This window comes from Haliotis rufescens, unplaced genomic scaffold, assembly GCF_023055435.1.
Source record: "Haliotis rufescens isolate VD_foot unplaced genomic scaffold, xgHalRufe1.0.p SCAF_1, whole genome shotgun sequence".
NCBI lineage: Eukaryota > Metazoa > Mollusca > Gastropoda > Lepetellida > Haliotidae > Haliotis > Haliotis rufescens.
This window is the reverse complement of record NW_025963779.1, coordinates 27,005,032-27,024,393: the sequence shown is the minus strand read 5'-3', so window position 1 is coordinate 27,024,393 and position 19,362 is coordinate 27,005,032. Positions and strand designations below refer to the sequence as shown.

General features: G+C 41.9%; 1 protein-coding gene and 1 long non-coding RNA gene across 2 annotated transcripts in view; one reads left to right on the top strand and one right to left on the bottom strand.

Moving 5' to 3' along the window:
• LOC125378565 (WD repeat-containing protein 48-like) overlaps positions 1-19,362 on the bottom strand; it is a 30,570-nt gene continuing 11,208 nt past the window's right edge. Inside the window, exons 8-18 of the mRNA XM_048394016.1 lie at positions 18,685-18,804; positions 17,260-17,325; positions 15,856-15,946; positions 14,642-14,739; positions 12,012-12,119; positions 8,453-8,552; positions 8,084-8,155; positions 7,114-7,192; positions 6,667-6,858; positions 5,932-6,127; positions 1-4,794 (exon numbers count right to left, since the gene is read on the bottom strand). Of these exons, the coding sequence (XP_048249973.1) occupies positions 4,648-4,794; positions 5,932-6,127; positions 6,667-6,858; positions 7,114-7,192; positions 8,084-8,155; positions 8,453-8,552; positions 12,012-12,119; positions 14,642-14,739; positions 15,856-15,946; positions 17,260-17,325; positions 18,685-18,804 (1,269 nt within the window). The 3' untranslated portion in view covers positions 1-4,647. The remainder of the gene's footprint in view (positions 4,795-5,931; positions 6,128-6,666; positions 6,859-7,113; positions 7,193-8,083; positions 8,156-8,452; positions 8,553-12,011; positions 12,120-14,641; positions 14,740-15,855; positions 15,947-17,259; positions 17,326-18,684; positions 18,805-19,362) is intronic.
• Positions 9,404-10,844, top strand: LOC125378573. The gene is made up of 2 exons (XR_007220302.1): positions 9,404-9,841; positions 10,425-10,844. It is a non-coding gene; the product is annotated as an uncharacterized LOC125378573 (long non-coding RNA).

Here is a 19,362-nt window from a genome sequence, read left to right as displayed (position 1 = left end):
TCCAGCAATATCACGGCGGAGTACACCAGAAATGGGCTTCACACATTGTACCCATGTCGGGAATCGAACCCGGGTGTTTGGCGTGACAAGCGAACGCTTTAACCACAAGGCTACCCGACTGCCCCTACGTGGGTCATGAAAATTGGGGCAACATTCTTCCATCATATCTTCATTTTCTAGATTTTCAGGTCCAGCTCTTGACCTTACCTGACAGTTTCACATTACAAAATATTACTAAAACTCAAATATCACATAAATTGTGTTGTGAGGCTCTGACACCCACAAAAAACTGCCACTCACAAAGCAGAGCATAGTTTTCACATTCAAACAGGCAAACCACACAATAGCATAGGCAGTAGCAGTTCAAAACAAACTGTATTGACACCTCAACAGTTACAATTGTTGCAAATCAAACAAATGTTGATGACAACAGTAGCATAGTCACTTGACGACGAGCATGGCAACAAAGACTTCCAACAAATGTGTTCCTCACATGCCAAATGGTCAGACAGCAGAAAACACAAATACAGGCCTTGCTGGAGATTCGGACATTTGTAGGATTTTACATTAGTTGGTTTACAACACCAACCTGGCCTAAAACTGAATGTAGGTGCTTGAACAAATATACTTCAAAAATAATAAGCACCTTCCAGGGTCCCGTTCCTCAAAGCGATCTTAGCGCTAAAGTGATCGTAAGTCCCATATTTTAACATAGGCGTACGATCATCGTAGAGCTAAGATCGCTTTGAGAACGGGGCCCAGGCTAGTATTGCTACTAATGAATAACAACCATAACACATGGCAAGATACTGAAAGATAATTGTTTTTTGGTCAGAAAAAGATTATTTTTATACGTATTATTCTCCATTTCTTATGAACAGAGGTGAACTTGTGATTTTGTTTCCTTTTCACCTAATCATAAAACAGAACTGGACAAAATATAAAAAAATAAAGAGTCATTTTTATTTTGTTTCTAATTTCAGTTGGTTAATGTCGGTTGGTCTTATAAACCATCGAAATAAACATAAGCCCTTCACCTTGGTTGCCTGCCACTTCAGCATGAGCACAGAGCCAAGCCAAAGACTTGAGTTCAGTGCCATTAAACAGTAAAGTCAGTTACATCACGATGTGTCAGCTTAATGTAGGAGTCTGAAGTGATGCTGGCCTTACATTGGTACCACTTTGGTGAAACCCACGAGCACAAGTATGGTGCCGACAAACCTAAAACAGGGTTGGACTCAAAACTCATGAACCAAGACTACCAGACCTATACCCTAGTCTGTGGAACCAGCTCAGGTTTACCCACCTGAGTTAAATGGAACTTTCAGACTTGTCAGAGTGTGTCAGGTTAATTTGGAGAGAAATCTCAAGTGACAGTTATCAGGGTGGATCCGGGATTAACCCTACAACCACAGGGTCCTGAGTGAGTGAGTGGGTATGTTTTTACGCCGCTTTTAGCAATATTCCAGCAATATCACGGCGGGGGGTGGGGGGGGGGACCAGAAATGGGCTTCACACAATGTAACCATGTCGGGAATCGAAACTGGGTCTTCGGCGTGACGAGCGAACGCTTTAACCACTAGGCTACCCGACCGACTACACAGGGTCTTGACCCGACAAAGGACCCAACACAGAAACAAGTGGCAAGAATCATAAGGGGCGAGGTATTTGATGACAAATAACATCAGGATAAATATTATGACCTGGATTATGTCGCTGTGTGCATGCTGGTGTTCCAGCATGGCACTCATCCACTGAATCAACAGTCTAGCCCAATTCTCAATCCAAAGACATGACTCAACATCTAAACACTAGTCCAATGTGCAAATTCGATCTCCACCAGCTGTAAATAGAGATAATGGTCTGAATATAGATTTCTATATTATTGAAAATAGAAAATAAAATACCATTATCTACGCCATATAATCATAAATTTATGAATGTATATCATTATGAGATCGAACACAGATTTCTAAGGTATCGAACTTTCTTGTCCACAACGGAACACTCCTCTCCTGTATTTCGACCTGTTCCCACCTTCAACCTGGCTGGCTGCAGCATATGGTCTGGCTTGCTGCAGCATACAGTCTGGCTTGCTGCAGCATATGGTCTGGCTGGCTGCAGCATATGGTCTGGCTTGCTGCAGCATACGGTCTGGCTGGCTGCAGCATACGGTCTGGCTGGCTGCAGCATACGGTCTGGCTGGCTGCAGCATATGGTCTGGCTGGCTGCAGCATATGGTCTGGCTGGCTGCAGCATACAGTCTGGCTGGCTGCAGCATATGGTCTGGCTGGCTGCAGCATACAGTCTGGCTGGCTGCAGCAAATGGTCAGGGTGCATGTACTACTCTAAAGAAGCTAAAGAACACCTTATGTTTTTTCATAGTGAATCTCTCATGTCACCTTTCTTTTCTTTCTTCATAAACATAAATATGGGTTCGAATCCCGGTTTGCCCCGATTATGTTTCAAGGTTTGTGAGCACCGTACCATGCTCGTTGGTTTCACCGAAGTGGTAAACGTCTGAGACCTGCATCACTTAGGGCTTTCCTCCCACATTAAGCTGACACGCCCCGATATAACTGGAATACTGTTAAAAGCGGCTTAAAACCCAACTCACTCACTCACTCATAACATAAATCCTGTCTTGAATCTATGAAACCCTGTTGAGGTTTATAAATGATCTGTGTTAGGACAGTGATGTACATGAAGGTCGTCTTAGCCTGTCTTCACTATGTTGGGTAACCAGGGATTGTCAAGCCAAGCAATCAGCAAGGTACCTGTACCCCTTCTCAAAATAATGTATGAATGTTTCAAGTTTTGGTCACATTTCTGTTAATTTGACATTTCAGGTTAGTAAAAATGGTCTCTTGTCATACCTCTACTTTTCTTGCAAAAAATGTCAAAAGTGTAGTGCGGGAAACTGTCAGTTTGAGTGAAGCCTGAACGTTACCAGTGAGTGGGTGAGTGGTTTAATGCTGTTTTGAACAGTGGTTAGTTTTATTGCTAAATGTGAAAGGAAGGCCCAACATGACTGGTGAAACTCTAGAGTAGGAATGGCGCTGACGGACCTTGGAATTGGGTGAATCTAGAATTGGACTTGGACCTCAAACCCACCTCTGCCCCCTAACCGTCAACAGAAAAATAAGGTGCAATGTGGTTTCTCGTTGCGTCCAAGATTATTTCACTTACAACAAAAAAGTTATGACATACCTGCACGCTTGTGTGTGTGTCCGTTTGTACTAGTCTGGATTCATGCCGGTTTTATAGTGCTAGCCCACTGAGTTACAATGCCACTGTTTGACTTGGATCTCCTCAGACACAGAACACTGACTCCGAGCTGACCGGTCCAAGTACTATCTCTGAACATTTTTTGCCATGACACAACCAGGGGATTTTGCTTTCCAGTCAGACAGTATCCACTTGACCAGAGAGGCGAATAATTAACAAAAAGAATTATAGAGCAATGAATGGCTTAGAAAAAAATATAGCTGATGTTTGAGACAGGGGAGAAACTTTAATTATCAATTCAAGCTTGTGACTGTTTAGCTTTTAAAGTTAGTACGAATCTTAGACTAGCTTGAATCAGTTCATATTTCCCAGTATATGCGGTTAGTTTATTGTTCAATGCTGCACGGCGACCTGTCACCGTCTGTCAGGACCAGTGTAACCTGGCAACATACTAACCAGGGTGTGTTACATGCACTGTCATACAGCCAATAGCACTGTGTTGTCACATCAACACAGTGTCACATCAACACAGTGTCACATATAATTGAAGATAACATCAGACATCACAGCCGACTACGGGTAATGTACACACACAGATCTGTGTATATATATATATATATATAGAGAGAGAGAGAGAGAGAGAGAGAGACTATCCTACTTGCCACATGACAGACTATCTGTCCCCCGTGAATCACTGGTCAACTTTCCTTGCCAGTGTTTAGGACATACAAAATGAATTCACTTGGGACAAAGCTCACAGCTCCTTGATCATACACTGTGAATATACTACTCAAAAGAAGTTAAAAAACACCCGATTCTTTCATATTACTATAGTTATTCTGTCATGTCATGACAGATTAACTACAGTAACATAATAATATGGAAGAATCGGTGTTCTTTAACTTTTTATAGTAGTATATTTCAAATACTAGACTGGCCCCTCATGAACAAAGCGCCAGACTGATCAGTGTTGAACATGTTCAAGGGAGGACTTGGGTTTGCTCCTACAGAATGTGTAGCATACTACTCCATATTTGATAGGGATATTTTTATCTCCAAGATACACAACACGGATTCTCATAATATGTCAAGTGTATATTTAAATAGAATGACATATCTGATTATCCCTATCAAAAATTGAGTAGTAAATCTTTAACTTTTAACATTAGGGTCATGATAACGACCCCATGACGTTCCCGCTTGCTTTCCTACATGTGTAGAGATAAACTGGCTCATGTGGATGGCCAACCACTGCATGTCACAAGCAGCCAGTCTATCGGCAGTGACCTGGAACAAGGCAAGTTCGGAGGGTAGAATGTTCTCTCTTCATACTATCTCCAGGGCAACTGCGTGATTCTGTAAACTGACTCCGGAATCAGACTGCCATTTGGATATATTGAGATTCCAGGTGGAATTGTCCTAACTCTCGCCAGCATTCATAGAGGAATATTTGCAGAAGGACTGGAAGTCTTTCTTCGCGAGTGGACGATAATGCAGAGTTAGGTCCCCTGTTTGCTTCCAGATGAAGTGCTTCACCGTTCTCAAGTCCATGTTCGGGTCCAGCACCTGCAAGGCATGACACATCATCATATCACATTTGTTTGTATGTTTCTTAACTTTGCACACAGGAATATTCCAGATATATGACAACACGCTGTGAAGAATCATGAGATCATGAGATCATGAGATCATGAGTGAGTATGGTTTTACACTGCATTTAGCAATATTCCAGCAATATCACAGCGGGGGACACCAGAAATGGGCTTCACACATTATACATATGTCGGGAATTGAACCCAGGTCTTCAGCGTGACGAGTGAATGCTTTAACCACAAGGCTACCCGACCGCCCGTAAGGAATATGTCTGGACGTGACAATCAAGTGATTGATAAGATAAGTAATGTCCTTTACAATCAGGATACGATGACATGCAAGCAACGAAGTCACCGATCCTGACCACCCGATCAACACACATAGGCTGGGAATACCATAATGAGTGCATGTTGCAGGATGCGACCAGCAATACCCCAGCTATATCATGGCAGCCTGTAAATAATCCAAACGAAGCCAGACAAACCCCTGACTGTACACCAATCCCAACCATCAGGGCCAAATAATGAAACCGCCCACTCAGTCCATTAGTCAGCTCAATATCATAGTTCTTGAGTGAGTGAGTGAGTTCGGGTTTAACGCTGATTTGAACAGTACTCCAGTTACATCACACCATGTCAGCTTTATGTTTGGTTGGTTGGTTGGTTGGTTGGTTGGTTGGTTGGTTGGTTGGTTGTTTAACGCTGCACTCAGCAATATTCCAGCTATATGACGGCGGTCTGTAAATAATCGACACAATCCAGTGATTGATATCATGAGCATCGATCGACACAGTTGGGATCTATGACATGCATCGCCCAAGTCAGCGTGTCTGACCACCGGATGCCGTTAGTCACCTCTTATGACAAGCATAGTCGCCTTTTACGGCAAACATGGGTTGCTGAAGACCTATTCTACCCCGGATCTTCAAGGGTCACTTTATGTCGGAGGAGAGAGCCTGGAGTGATGCAGGTATTAGATGTCCTCCTCCTGTAACACACTGTAACCACCTGGCCCTTAGTTTAGCCCAGTAACCCCCACTGGAGTCATGTCATGAATAAACCTTCACAGCCTCGTGCCGACTTGTTGCAGCATGATCCTGCCATATCTCACCTGATCGTTACAGGTAAGTTCAACTTTCTCCTCTGCGATAGATGACAAGTCTTCCTCCTTCTCGCCTTCCTTCTCCTGACCTCCATTACTATTGGCTGTCTGTGACCCTGCATCTGACCCTTGACCCAGCACCTTCTCATACACATGCTCGATGACCTTCCTCACCTGGATCATGTCGCTTGCTGATAGTCGGTCCCTGGCAACACAGATGGCTCAGTTTAACAACAACAACAACAACAACAACAACAACAACATCACTTTAACACCAACACCAACACCAATAACAACAACTAGTTTTCTGATATCACAAGAACTAAGCAGTGTTGGTGACTTGGTAAATGAGTTCAAGAGTTAAATACCGTATTTGCTTTATAAAGCGCCCGCTCCAATAACTGCCCCTAAACCAACATCTACACCAATCTACAGTAATCTCCATAAGCACCCCATATATGCTCCAACATTTTCATGACAGTCTATTTTCTTGTTAATGTTACAATTGATCTTATAGGAATCACTGCAGTGTAGAAACAGTATATATTTACCCAGGAAGTATAATTAAAAACATTTGAGTATCCATATGTCTTAACAAGTTTGTTCTCTACTGCTCGATATCCAGCAGTAAATACAACATGCTGTGTATGGTTTTAATGAGTGGACGCCTTTGTCAATTTTCTAAGTAACCAGGGCGCTTATGACGGCGAATACGGCAAGAACTACGTCTTTTTCTGTTCTCACTTTTTGATTGGTTTGATGCCGGTGCTGGGGTGGGGTTGGAGGAAGAAGGGGATCTTGTTGAACTTTGGCATGTTCTTCTGGACGACCACGTCGACGACCCAGGCGGGGACGGTCTCATTCAGCAGCATCTGTTCCGTCTCCCCACCCGCATCCCGGCACAGCAGGCGGAACAACGTGCGACCTCCAACCTCACTGCAACAATGTTTCAATACTACCATGAACTTAATGAATTACATGACCATCTTATGTTATCACCAGACTCATTTGTCTTTTGTTTACGCTGCACTCAACAATACAGCAGCTATATGACAGCGGAAACTGAATCTGATTTTAACCATAAATCTGTTTTGCTTTAGATATTCTCCCTCACAACTAGCAATAGAGGTCTGGGGACCTATTAAGTGTGCCCACTGAGCCATGAAGGACGACGTGCACGAAATCACCTACCTAAATATCACAGGTGTATGTCCAGGCACACTGAACATGGGGTTGGAGGCGGAGGACTTGTCCGTGCCAGCGCTGCCATCTGCAGACAATCAACATGTACACATCAGGGCTCCACAGTAACATTTCTCCTTGTTTGTTTGTTTGTTGTTTAATGCCGCACTAACCAATATTCCAGCTATATGACAGCAGGCTGTAAATAATCAAGTCTGGACAAGACAACCCAGTGACTGACATCATGAGCATCAATCTACGCAATTGGGATACAATGATATGCATCAACAAAGTCAGCAAGTATGACCACCGGATCCTGTTAGTTGCCATTACGACAAGCATAGCTGTCTCTTGGGCATGGGTTGTTGAAGACCAATTCTCTACCCAGATCTACATGGATCAACATTTCCTGTACATGCATCAAGATTTACTGTAACTTGACCTTTCTGAATACTTTCATTTATTGCTACACAAACAAGTGAGTCGGAGATAAGAATATTCCTTTCACGTAACATAGTGAAAGAAGACTCAAGTCACAAGTAAACTCAAACGATGTTTACTTGTTCAGATCAAAACCATAACTGACTACACAACGGTATTACTATGATGACATCATCACAACACTCACACAACCATTCCAAACTATGTTAACATTGCGTTCTATTTATAGAAATACTTCCGGGTTTTAGAGTTACCTCCCTTACATCAATAGGTTTGATACAAGCAAACCAATGGCTGACAGCATGATCAACGATCCACACACCTGGCGTATGAATACAACCAATCAGGCAGGTTGCTATTGAGACCACCATGTACTCAGCTCTTACAAACATGGGTTGGTTGGAACCTGATCTGACTGGAAATCATGCAGGGATCTCTGTGTATGAAGGTCAGTGTTGACAATGTGTTACTGACAACCCTCCCACAACCACAACAACCACCACCACCACCACCACCACAACATCACACACGGTAGTACCTTGAGGGTCCTCGGCCTGAGCTTTTGGCCAGTGTTCCAGCAACGCCTGTAGTAGGGCACTGCCGATATTGACTGGAATAAAAACATTCTGTGTTGAACCTTCCGTCAGTTTTCACACCAAGGGATTTATCTAGAAACCAAACTAAGTGCCTGTGCGGAAAATCATTATTTTGTTCAAAATTTGGATTTATTAAAAGGTTTTTATATTCCTAAATTTAGAGGTATTTAAAATTGAACATTGGGACCTGGCTGACGTACATGCTTTGTCCTCTACTGATTGTTGTCTAAAATGTCCTCCTATTTCAATATAATGACAAGATTGAAAAGCGAGGTCCCACATTTCTATCGCAATAAGTGTCTCCATCTTACTTTTAGTCTCCGGGGCATCAGGGGACATTGGAAGACCGAGTTCTCGTATTGACATCCAGGCTGCAAAACAGTCCGATTCCTCCAAGTGGATTGTAAGGAGCTAGAAAAATACATATAGGCTAGGTGAGCTATATAGTGACAGGTCATTAGAAGTTACAAATGTAGGAGAGTGTTGTTTATGCCGCACTCAGCCGCGTTAAATATATCACAGCAGCCTGTAAATACTCTGGACTAGGTCTGGCTAACCAGTTGATACTCTTGGGTAATGTCCCCCTTGTCAAGGCACAATGATATACAACAGTGGTGTGGAAAATCAATGCCAGACTTGCCGACTTGTTAACAGAGATCGGCTTCAGTTGTCTGCAGCCTGTAAATACTCTGGACTAGGTCAGGCTAACCAGTTGATACTTATAGAATAACCCACGAGGTACGAGTGATTACGGAAAATATGTCACGAGTGAAATTAATGTTTTAAGTTCCGAGCTTTACTCGTACCGAGTGGGTTATTCTATTTATTACCCATATTCATATTAAAGACATGTTTCAAGAAAAAAACAATCAACTGTCGCCGATCAAGAATCAGCTGTTTTGTATCCGCGTGTGAAAAAACACTGTCCGCTCACTCCAACCGCATTACTCAATCAACGTCTTGCTACGCGTAAAAATATAGTTCTGTTAACAAAACTTGAAAGATCACATTATTGCAGTTATATTTCTGTCTGAGTTACACAGCGAACACTATCTAGCATTGCTAAAAGAAGACAATTTTCAAAAAAAGGTTCAACAGGCTTTTTAATCAAGGCTTGTTTTGACAAGACCTCTCATTGACAAGACAATAGCCGTCGTGCATCACCATGGACATGAATTTCACATTGAGAAGAGGAAACACGGAAAACCTGTCAACTTTTTCATGTGTCATTTCGGTAAAAATGCAAAAACCTATAACAACAACATAGAAGGAATGTACAGAAGTCATGTTTGATTGAGAAAAGTTACGACAAGTAGGTAAACTTTGAAAAATACGATTGCTGTCAGTGTCGGAAAGAATGACCCGACTTGACCCAGATATGAGACAGCCGAAACCAGGAATGACAAGAGAACCGGCGTTACAGTTTAATCCGGACAACAAGTTTAATGAACATCGTTTGTGATTTGAGACAAGTGTTACTGATGGGAAACATGTGCATGTGGGATTTTAGGAGGACTTGTCGAACGCGCTTGTGGAGTGGACACAGTCAGATAACGTGAGTTTGTTGATATTTTGATGTGATTCATAATGGTCGAATACCTGTCGATAGACTAACACGGTATCTGGAGACTTAGTGACAAGCTGTCCGCATTCACGGAGTTCATTTAGTTCAATGTCGGACACAGGATCACCTCGCTGGGGTAAGTTTTCTTTTCCTTGTATTTTTAATTATTTTTGTTTTGATTTCAAAACCTATTTGAGTTCAGCAAAGTGCATCGATTTTGCAACCAGATGTTGGTAATCTTGTCGCTAAGCGAGTGCTACCATGATCTCCTTCAAAGTAGGCATTTCGAATTCTGAACTGTCTGATGTGCATGCCGAAATGATAAATTTGCAAAGAATAATGTTTAGTTGCACCTTTCCTGTGTCATTAACCCTTATAGTCGTATTGTGCCCGGACGTCAGTCAGCCTGCATACCGCTCAGCGCCGTACTGTGCTGACGTCGCGGTTACAAAAACGTATACATTGTATAAAAAAGTGTTGCGTTCTTATTTCTTCACACAATGTTACAAACTTAAATTCTACGAAATGGCGTATGTTTATAATGTCTTTCGGAAAGTCTAACTGTTGTTTCAAAAGGAATTTGTTTTTATTCTAATGCCATCATTGAAAGTGTGAGTAGTCTTATTTTCGTGTTTTTCTTACCAGTATAAATTTGAACTAAGTTCATGTCAACTTGTCAAATTTAGTCTTTTTCATTGTGTTTTCCTTTTCATTGGCAGTTATCGATGTCATCATCGTTCACAAAGGCAAACCTGTCTATACAAAGTCCGGTTTTGGGGATTCGTGTGGTCGAAAGATTCGCCAAACAGCAAGTCCTCTAACACAGACGCAAATCCGGACTTGGTGGTGTTCATTTTTAGCGCACTAGAAACAGTTTCTGGCAACATCACAATCTGAATCTTGGAACTTCAATCTGGCCATATGCAGTTTTGACAACAAAGACATTAAATGTGTTCAGAGGTTGAATTATGTGAATAACTCTTCCTGTCAGATCTCCGTCTACTTTAACGAGGTCATTTAGTTTGACAGGTGTCAAATGGTCAGCCATGTTTGTTTACAAACAATGCAGACGTAGTTTTGTTTTTTGTAATTACGCTTATTGTAAACTAAAACTCGTGCGAAATAAATGCTTTATTCATAATACTGTGAAATCATGTGGTTGATATGAAACTATGTTCTAGTCTTATAAATCTCGATTAAGTGAGATTGTAGCACGTAAAACATGTGAATGAATGCCCTGGATTTGTGAATGAACTCAGTGAGAGAAAAATAGTCCTGTCGGCCAATGAAAATTGACATTGTTTAACTGACCAATCAGCTTCGAGAATCACTAATTGCACACTGTGCAAATATCAAAAAGTTATTACACTGCATATTTGAGCCCATATGGGTAATAATCTTGGGTAATGTCCCCCTTGTCAAGGCACAATGATATACAACAGTGGTGTGGAAAATCAATGCCAGACTTGCCGACTTGTTAACTGAGATCGGCTTCAGTTGTCTGCAGACAACCTTAACATTAAGCAGGCCTTTTGCAAAGTTTGATAAACTATTCATAACAAGTTCTTAATATAGCTTTGAACAAGTGCAAACTTTGTATGACCAATCCAACTGATGGCAGTGAATTGTGCCCTTCCTTAATTCTGATCACCCTTGAGGAAACACTCTCTGATTGATTGATCAGTGTACCATGCAGCCACTTGTGTAACGTACTGTAAGAGTGAGTGAGTGAGTGAATTTGGTTTTACGCCACTTTTAGCAATATTCCAGCATTAACACGGCGGGGGACACCAGAAGTGGGCTTCACACATTGTACCCATGTCGAACCCGAACGCTTTAACCACTAGGCTATCCGACCGCCCCATGTACTGTAAGAAGCTGTGGCACTAGCTGCTCAAAACATATGGTTTACTTTGATTACGCCCGAACTATGAACAAATTTATTATTTAAGGTTGAAAAAACCATAGTGTTGCAAATACGAACTCAGAAAAACAACAATCGTAATTTGCAGTCAGTAAAACTCAGCAAGTATGAAAAGAAACTAACAAGATTTTCAGAAACAATGACTTCAAAATGTCCAGTGGCTACGAGCAGATGACAATAACGTTGCCTAGTCATGCTTATATTCTGAGCTAAAACACCATTTTAGGACAATAATCTGGACAAGTGAATTTTAATAGTTTACTTGGCCAGGGGCAAGTTCACAATTTTGATATTTTCATACCCATGCATAATCAGACTCCACCTATTCTGTGTGCTGGTGGCATGTATAAACTGAGGAAATACTACACCCAACAGTTCGTACCCCAGTCTTTAGATCCACGGAGAACCAGTTCGGCACGTACACAGTCTTCATTCTGGCCTTGATCTCCTCTTCAAAATCTTTCTTACCTAAATCTTCAACTTTCCTTGCCTGAAATGAACAATCAATGTCAACTTTCCTCCACGTCGTGAGTTAAAATTTCATATCACATTGTGACTATTGCAGCTATAAAGCGATTCCTTGATGTCAATCATCTCCAAAATGAAAGATATCATAAGAACTTTCTTAAAAGTGTTTATATTTTAAAATTTGGGAGTATATCAATATTTCATTCAAAACAAAAATGAAAAACTGAACATAAAAACATCATCTTGTTTATCGGTCACCACAATTGTACATTTTCCATTAACTTGTATATTGATCATACTTATCCTATCTCACACTATGCATTTCTTCCGTCTTTTAATCCTTGTGTGGAAACATGCTTGAATAAAGTTTCCAGCTTCCAAAAAACAATTCACCCAAACACATTCGAAGCATCACCATGGTCACGACCCAAACAAATGGGTCATACATTGTAATCTCATGCATAGCCACCTACATGACCTGATCCAACCAGCTTGGCATCTCTTTTAACGCTTTGTCAAAGCTATCAATCACACCCGCGGGATTAAAACATGCTAAGACAAGAAGAGGAAAGATCGACAACATCCACAAGAGGATCTTCAAAGCAGTACTGAAACATAAGGCAGAGTTGGATAGGTAAAGGTATGGGACACCGTCACAACATCCGCGCCTTGCGGCAACTTAATTTTTTAAGAGTCTCTACAGATGAGATCGACCACCCTCCACTGGGTACTCAGTCTTGTAACATGAATAAGAAGGACAATAAACACAGGAGCGACGATTCCAATATTTATTCTGTATATTCAGGATACGAAGTACTAGTGAACAGGAGTGGGTACAGTATCGTCTATCTGCGCTGAATGGCAGTCGTCAGTTGCTGCGCCAGGATAAAGGGACTGAACTGGAGGAGACAATGAACGTAGCGTGTAAACCAGACAGTGGTGTCCAAGTGGAGGATATCCCGATAATCCACAGTAGATGTAATAACAGAACGCGTGGGTAAGAGTGTCAAAATATCGCCATCCAGTTCAGGTTTCATGGTGGTAGTCAACAAACCATGAGTACCAATATCTTCTGTATTGAACCGCAGAGATTGAAGTCCATCTTGTAAACACCAAAACGTAGCAAAAGCCTTGTCCAAGTTAGTGGCGACATCAGACAGGCTGGGCCTGGAAGGTAGCGTGATGGTAAAAGAGCCAGCACTGGGTACAACGAAACATGTTGACTGGTCATCGGCAGAAGTACTACATTGTAACTGAGTGAGTGAGTGATTGAGTTTGGTTTAACGCTGCTTTTAACAGTATTCCAGTTATATCGCGGCGTGTCAGCTTAATGTGGGAGGAAAGTCTGAAGTGATGCAGGTCTCAGACGTTTACCACTTCGGTGAAACCCACGAGCACAGGTATGGTGACAAACCTAGAAACATGATCGGGGAGAACCGGGATTCGAACCCACAATCAAAGGTTTCTGGCGTGCCCAAGGGACGCAACTCTGCACAGCGAATCACAGTCGCCTTAGACGACTGGGCCACCCGTGCCCCTACATTGTAACTGAAGTCTATCTGCAATCCTTGGAAGGACAATAGGTGGGTTGACAATGTCAGGTTCCCAGTAGATGAGGCGGGGAAGACTGATGATCCAAGAGAACATCGGGAGACACAGTAGCAACATGAGGTTAAACAGTAGCTGTGGATCCAGGAAGAGTACCTCATGCGTGAGTCATCAAGGGAGTCGCAGTGTCACATTGAGGTATCAATGGTGGCCCAGTACAGTGCTGTAGAGCAGAAGTCACGCCTGCAGGAGCGTCTCTAAGTCCTGCGACGAATCACTAGTCTGGCCATGATGGTCTAAGGATGTAGCTAGAGGGAGGAATCTCCATAGTAGGAGCCGACACAGCAGGTCTTTGGTTGCTCAGGAACTGGAGACGTAGACATGGATCAACTAGGTGAATGTCAATCCTGACGAGTGTCTACAGGCGAAGAATCTTGATGTGTAGAAAAGGGCATCTTCACGAGGCAAAGGCGTTAACTGACAATAAAAGTTTAGTTTCCACCCTTGGCTGGAATTTTGTGGCTCCATTGTAGAGCCACCAGTGGCTATTACCAGATAAGTCCCTTCTATGTCCCTCCTACTGACCAAACTGATTCCACCTCTGATATCACTTGCATTTACTTCAAAGAAAATGGTGGCGTCCAGTCAAGACGATCTGATATAACAGTTTAAATAGGTATAACGGTAGAAGCCTGCACGAGAATGGTAGTCCTGATAAGGCTGGTCCTTCAACATGACTGCGCAAACGTCCTTCCGGGAGGGGATGGTACCACAGGTGTTTTCATGGCTGTTACAGTGGATTGAAAGAAGGAAGAAATGCATAGTGTGAGATAGGATAAGTCTAAAACATAACCTGATAACATAATGTCTTATTCCAATTTGGGAAGTTTTACTGAAAATTGCTTCAGAGTTGGGGCTGAATATCGAACAGAAATCAAATCTGTCTGAAAAGTCCCTTTAATTTAATATGGATGTAAAATATGAATAGTCACTAACCGTTAAAACATCCCACAATGCAACACAATCATCTGTGTCTTTTGTCAGGATGAAACGTTTGTCGTTTAACACGTAGTACTGACGAATACTTGGACCTCCTGTAAAGAAGAGAGTACACCACATGACAGAGAAGTTAAATACCAGAACCTATCACATAGACAAACCATCAAGGTCAAGTATTTTCGACATGACGAAAACTGAAAGATTTCCTTTTTTTATGAAGCTGTCAACCATACTGCCAACAACATTTTCAAAATGTATACATGAAAGATGGATAAAGTTAGTATCTTACGTTGCAGATAATATAGTTGGATGGTTGTTTTACGTCGCACTCAGCACTATTCCAGCTATATGACGGCGGTCTGTATATAATCCAGTCTGGACCAGACAATCCAGTGATTGATATCATGAGCATCGATCCACGCAATTGGGATCGATGACGTGCTTCAAACCAAGTCAGCGAGTCTGACCACCCGATCCTGTTAGTTGCCTCTTACAACAAGCATAGTTGTCTTTTACAGCAAGCATGGGTTGCTGAAGACCAATTCTACCCCGGAATCTTCACAGGTCAAGATAATAAAGAGACAACCTGCAGAATCCTTTTATCGCGAAATACCCTTTCTGTCACCGTCCACAACACAACTCTGTATAAACATCTTATTGCCTCATTATTTATCTTTAGAATGAATTCTGTATTTAGTCATAGTATAATTATTTATCATACATTTGTATTATTGACTGTAGTATAAGTTGTAGCATAACACTGTAAATGTGATTTTATGCATCCCGTGTTTGTTTTTTTACCGCAAGCCGGAGGCGAGTGGTTTATAACCTAGTGAGGGGTGCTGTGTCACGTGACTTTCATTGATTGGTAAATGTGCAGCTTTCTGCTTCATATTGGGATCCAAGAGACTTTTTCTCCAGCTCAGAAATCCATGTGCGGCCTGTTGTCTTCAGGGTGGGGTATAATTGGTGTATTCTCCTGCTCAGAAATGTATTTCCCTCCCAGGCGGCATAGTATTTTATAAAGATCACATGAACCAATCAGATCTCAACATTCTGCGATGGAGGTGAGATACCATGTTTTATTTAAATACTAAAAATCTTTAGTTAATAAAATAAATAGTTAAAAGGTAAGATAAAAAATCAAATAAAATAAAATATCAGATAGCTAGCTCTACAATAAATTACATCCAAAAAAATACAATGCGTACCTTTGATGGTAAAATCAGGCTGTGTAAAAGCAGGATGGTAACTCTCATTGTCATATTCTCCTGATGTTCTGGCATTGGGGACTTTGATTGGCTGAAATATGATTCAAACATTGAGTTAATAGTTTAACTTCACACAAAACACTGACTCCAGCAACTATACAGGAGCATTACATGTGTTTAAATCACTGACACCTAGTAAACATTATTTCTGTTATTTCGCGGCGTGATAGCTTAAAGTGAGAGGAAAGCCAAAGGTGAGACAGATTGTAGATGTTTACAACTTTAAGGGAACCAGTAGATATGGTGCTGACAGACAATAGATCATAATCAGGAGGAATTTGGCCTGTCAGCAGCAGATCCTGGCATGGCTAAGGGACACAACTCTACAGGTGAGGTGAAAAAAGGCTTAATGTCATGTTCAAGATTATAGTACTTATATAACGATGTGCTTGCACATGGTTCCGATTGTTTGTGTTGTTAACAGTCCAGACTAATGCTGGTTTTATACATCTAGCCTACTGAGATACCATGCTGCAGTCTAACATGAACATCTCTGTCAGACACAGTATACTGACTCTGAGCTGACCACTCCTTGTTTTAGCCCCTTGTTCAACACCCAGGGTGAGTGAGTATGGTTTTACGCCGCTTTTACAATATTCCAGCAATATCACGGCGGGGGACACCAGAAATAGGCTTCACACATTGTACCCATGTCGGGAATCGAACCCGGGTCTTCAGCATGACGAGCGAACGTTTTAACCACTAGGCTACCCGACCGCCCCTTCAACACCCAGACAGGGTAGCAACTAGTACTATACTTTAACATCTTTTGGTATGGTGTGACTAAGGATTGCAACATTGTCCCTTCGCTCCCCAGGAAGAGCTCTATCCACAAGACAACAGAGACTTCTGATAGATCTGATGCAACTGATAGACCCAGTGCACACTGCCATATTTCCACACCATGTAATGTACTAAACAGTGGGACACTACAGTACATGAGGTGAGGTGAAATGGGGTTTAACGTCGCGTCCAAGATCATTGCACTTATATAGCGATGTGCATGTACGTGTGTGTGTTTGTGTGGCTGCTTGTACTAGTCCGGACTGATGCCGATTTAAAGTGCTAGCTCACTGAGATACCATGCCGCAGTTTAACATGAATAACCCACTCAGACACAGAATACTGACTCCGAGCCGACCAGTCCTTGTTTAAGCCCCTTAATGCCGAGCGCCAGACAGGGTAACAACAAGTACCATCTTTTAACATCTTTTGGTATGACACGGCCGGGGATCGAACCCCAGACCTTCCGCTCTCCGGGCGAACACTCTACCACTAGACCACGGAGGCGGTCCCTACAGTACATGAAGATTCCAAAGAACAATAAGGCTGAGCATATCCTACCCAGTTCCTAATACTGGAGTCGGTAGTGGCCACCCATAACGATGGCTGCTCCGTGTGGAGTTCAAGCTGAAAGGAAACAAAAACATAATGTTTCAATACTATAACGAACCTGATGACACATGAACGATAAGACCATCTAGGGTGGACACCAGAATCCAGAGTCATTTGTTTATTTAACAACACACTCCTAAATATTCCAGCTTTACACCAAACAATCCCGTCATTCCTATCTCATGCTGTTGGGGCATAATGGCACACTAGTAACAAAGTGTACACGCCTGACCGCCCAATCCATGAGGTCATCTCTAAGCCAGCTGGGGGCCACTTCTACCCTAGGAATTAGCGCTGTGACGGGTAACTAGGGTACCCGGGTCGGGTGGGTACTGAGCAGGACTACCCGGACCCGTGGTAAGTCACTTGATTTATTGTTTAATGACAAAAATTATCTGGAACTCTATGTTTACACTTCAAGTCACTAATGTTGGCATTTCTTTCTGACTGTGCACCCATACCTTCTGACTTTTCATGTGGTTGAATAAAAATATAACTTAAGTCAACTTCAGTGTATGCATGACCAGACTGTTAAATACATGCATCTAAATACGTTTTGGAAATGCTGTGGTAAAAATATTCCCAATCGGACATTTTGTATCTCTTGAGACTTACATTGGGTACCCGGGTAGGGTCGGATAATAAGGGGTGGGTACCCGGGTAGTAAATTTGGAATTGTCCCAGCCCGACTAGGTATCCCCATGGGGTCAAGTAACACAGTGAGCTATACAGTTAGTGTCTCCACAGCATTCTGTAGATGTAAGCCGGAATATATTAAAGTTGTGGTTCTGAGGAGAGTTGAGTTGAGTTGAGTTGAGTTGAGTTGAGGTGAAATTGGGTTGCATTCAAGATTACTGCACTTATATAGTGACGTACATGCGAGTGTGTGTGGCTGCTTGTACTAGAACAGACTGATGCCACTTTTATAGTGCTAGCCCACTGAGATAGCATGTAGAAGCTTGACATGGGCAACCCACTCTGACACAGTATAGGGACTCTGAGATGACCAGTCTTCTTTTTCATCACCTCAATATCTGATACCAGGCAGCGTAACAAGAATCATCTTTTAACATCTTTTGGTATGACACAGCCTGGGATCAACCCACCGACCTTCCAGTCTGGAGGTCCAATGCTCTATCCACTAGACCACAGAAGCAGTCTTGTGGTACTGATCACACTAACATCCACTTGCAGTCAGCATGTCAAAATGTCCCTAGAATTGAACATACCTGTACAGTACCAGGTTGCAAAAGAAAATACGGTGTATTTAAATATATGGTAAAGGACTCCCCACTCAGTACAAATTACTTACAAAAAGACACTAGGATTATATTCCATTTTCGAAAAAACAATAACTCCACACTGATTACTTACTTTTAAAACTGGAAACTTTTCTTCACAAATAAGAGTTCTATTGTCTGGGTTCTTGATGTCTGTTGCCCAGATCTGGCGGTCCCTGCCACCGGAATACACAATCGAGAAGGATTCATTAGCCTGAAACAGAGCAACTCATCATCATCATCAGTTAACTTTTGTTAAGAAGATGTTTATTTGCATGAAAGCCTTAGGCCCATATAAAGAACCACATACACACAGCAAGTAGGTGATACAATACATGGATACACAAATACATATAATATACAAACTCACAAGGACTCTGTCAGTTCATTACAAACGATTTTCGTTTTTCACAAGCATATAATAAGTAATGTGATAAATCTTTCAATAGGTATTCATTGTTAGTACGCAAAACAGACTTACCTTTAGTTTAGTTTATGTTGTTATATACCTTTATTTTTATAATCAACATACATGATCAAAGATCGAGGAGTGATCAAACATATGTTTTCTAATCACTGTCTTTAGGTGTCGTTTGAATACATAAACAGGAAAACAAAGAACCGTTGCCTTGGTATAAACAACAATACTGAAAAGTGAATACACATTTTCAAGACAATATGTGCAAATTACTGTATGAACCCGTGAAGATTCCACGGTAGAATAGGTCTTCAGCAACCCATGCTTGCCGTAAAAGGCGACTTTGCTTGTCGT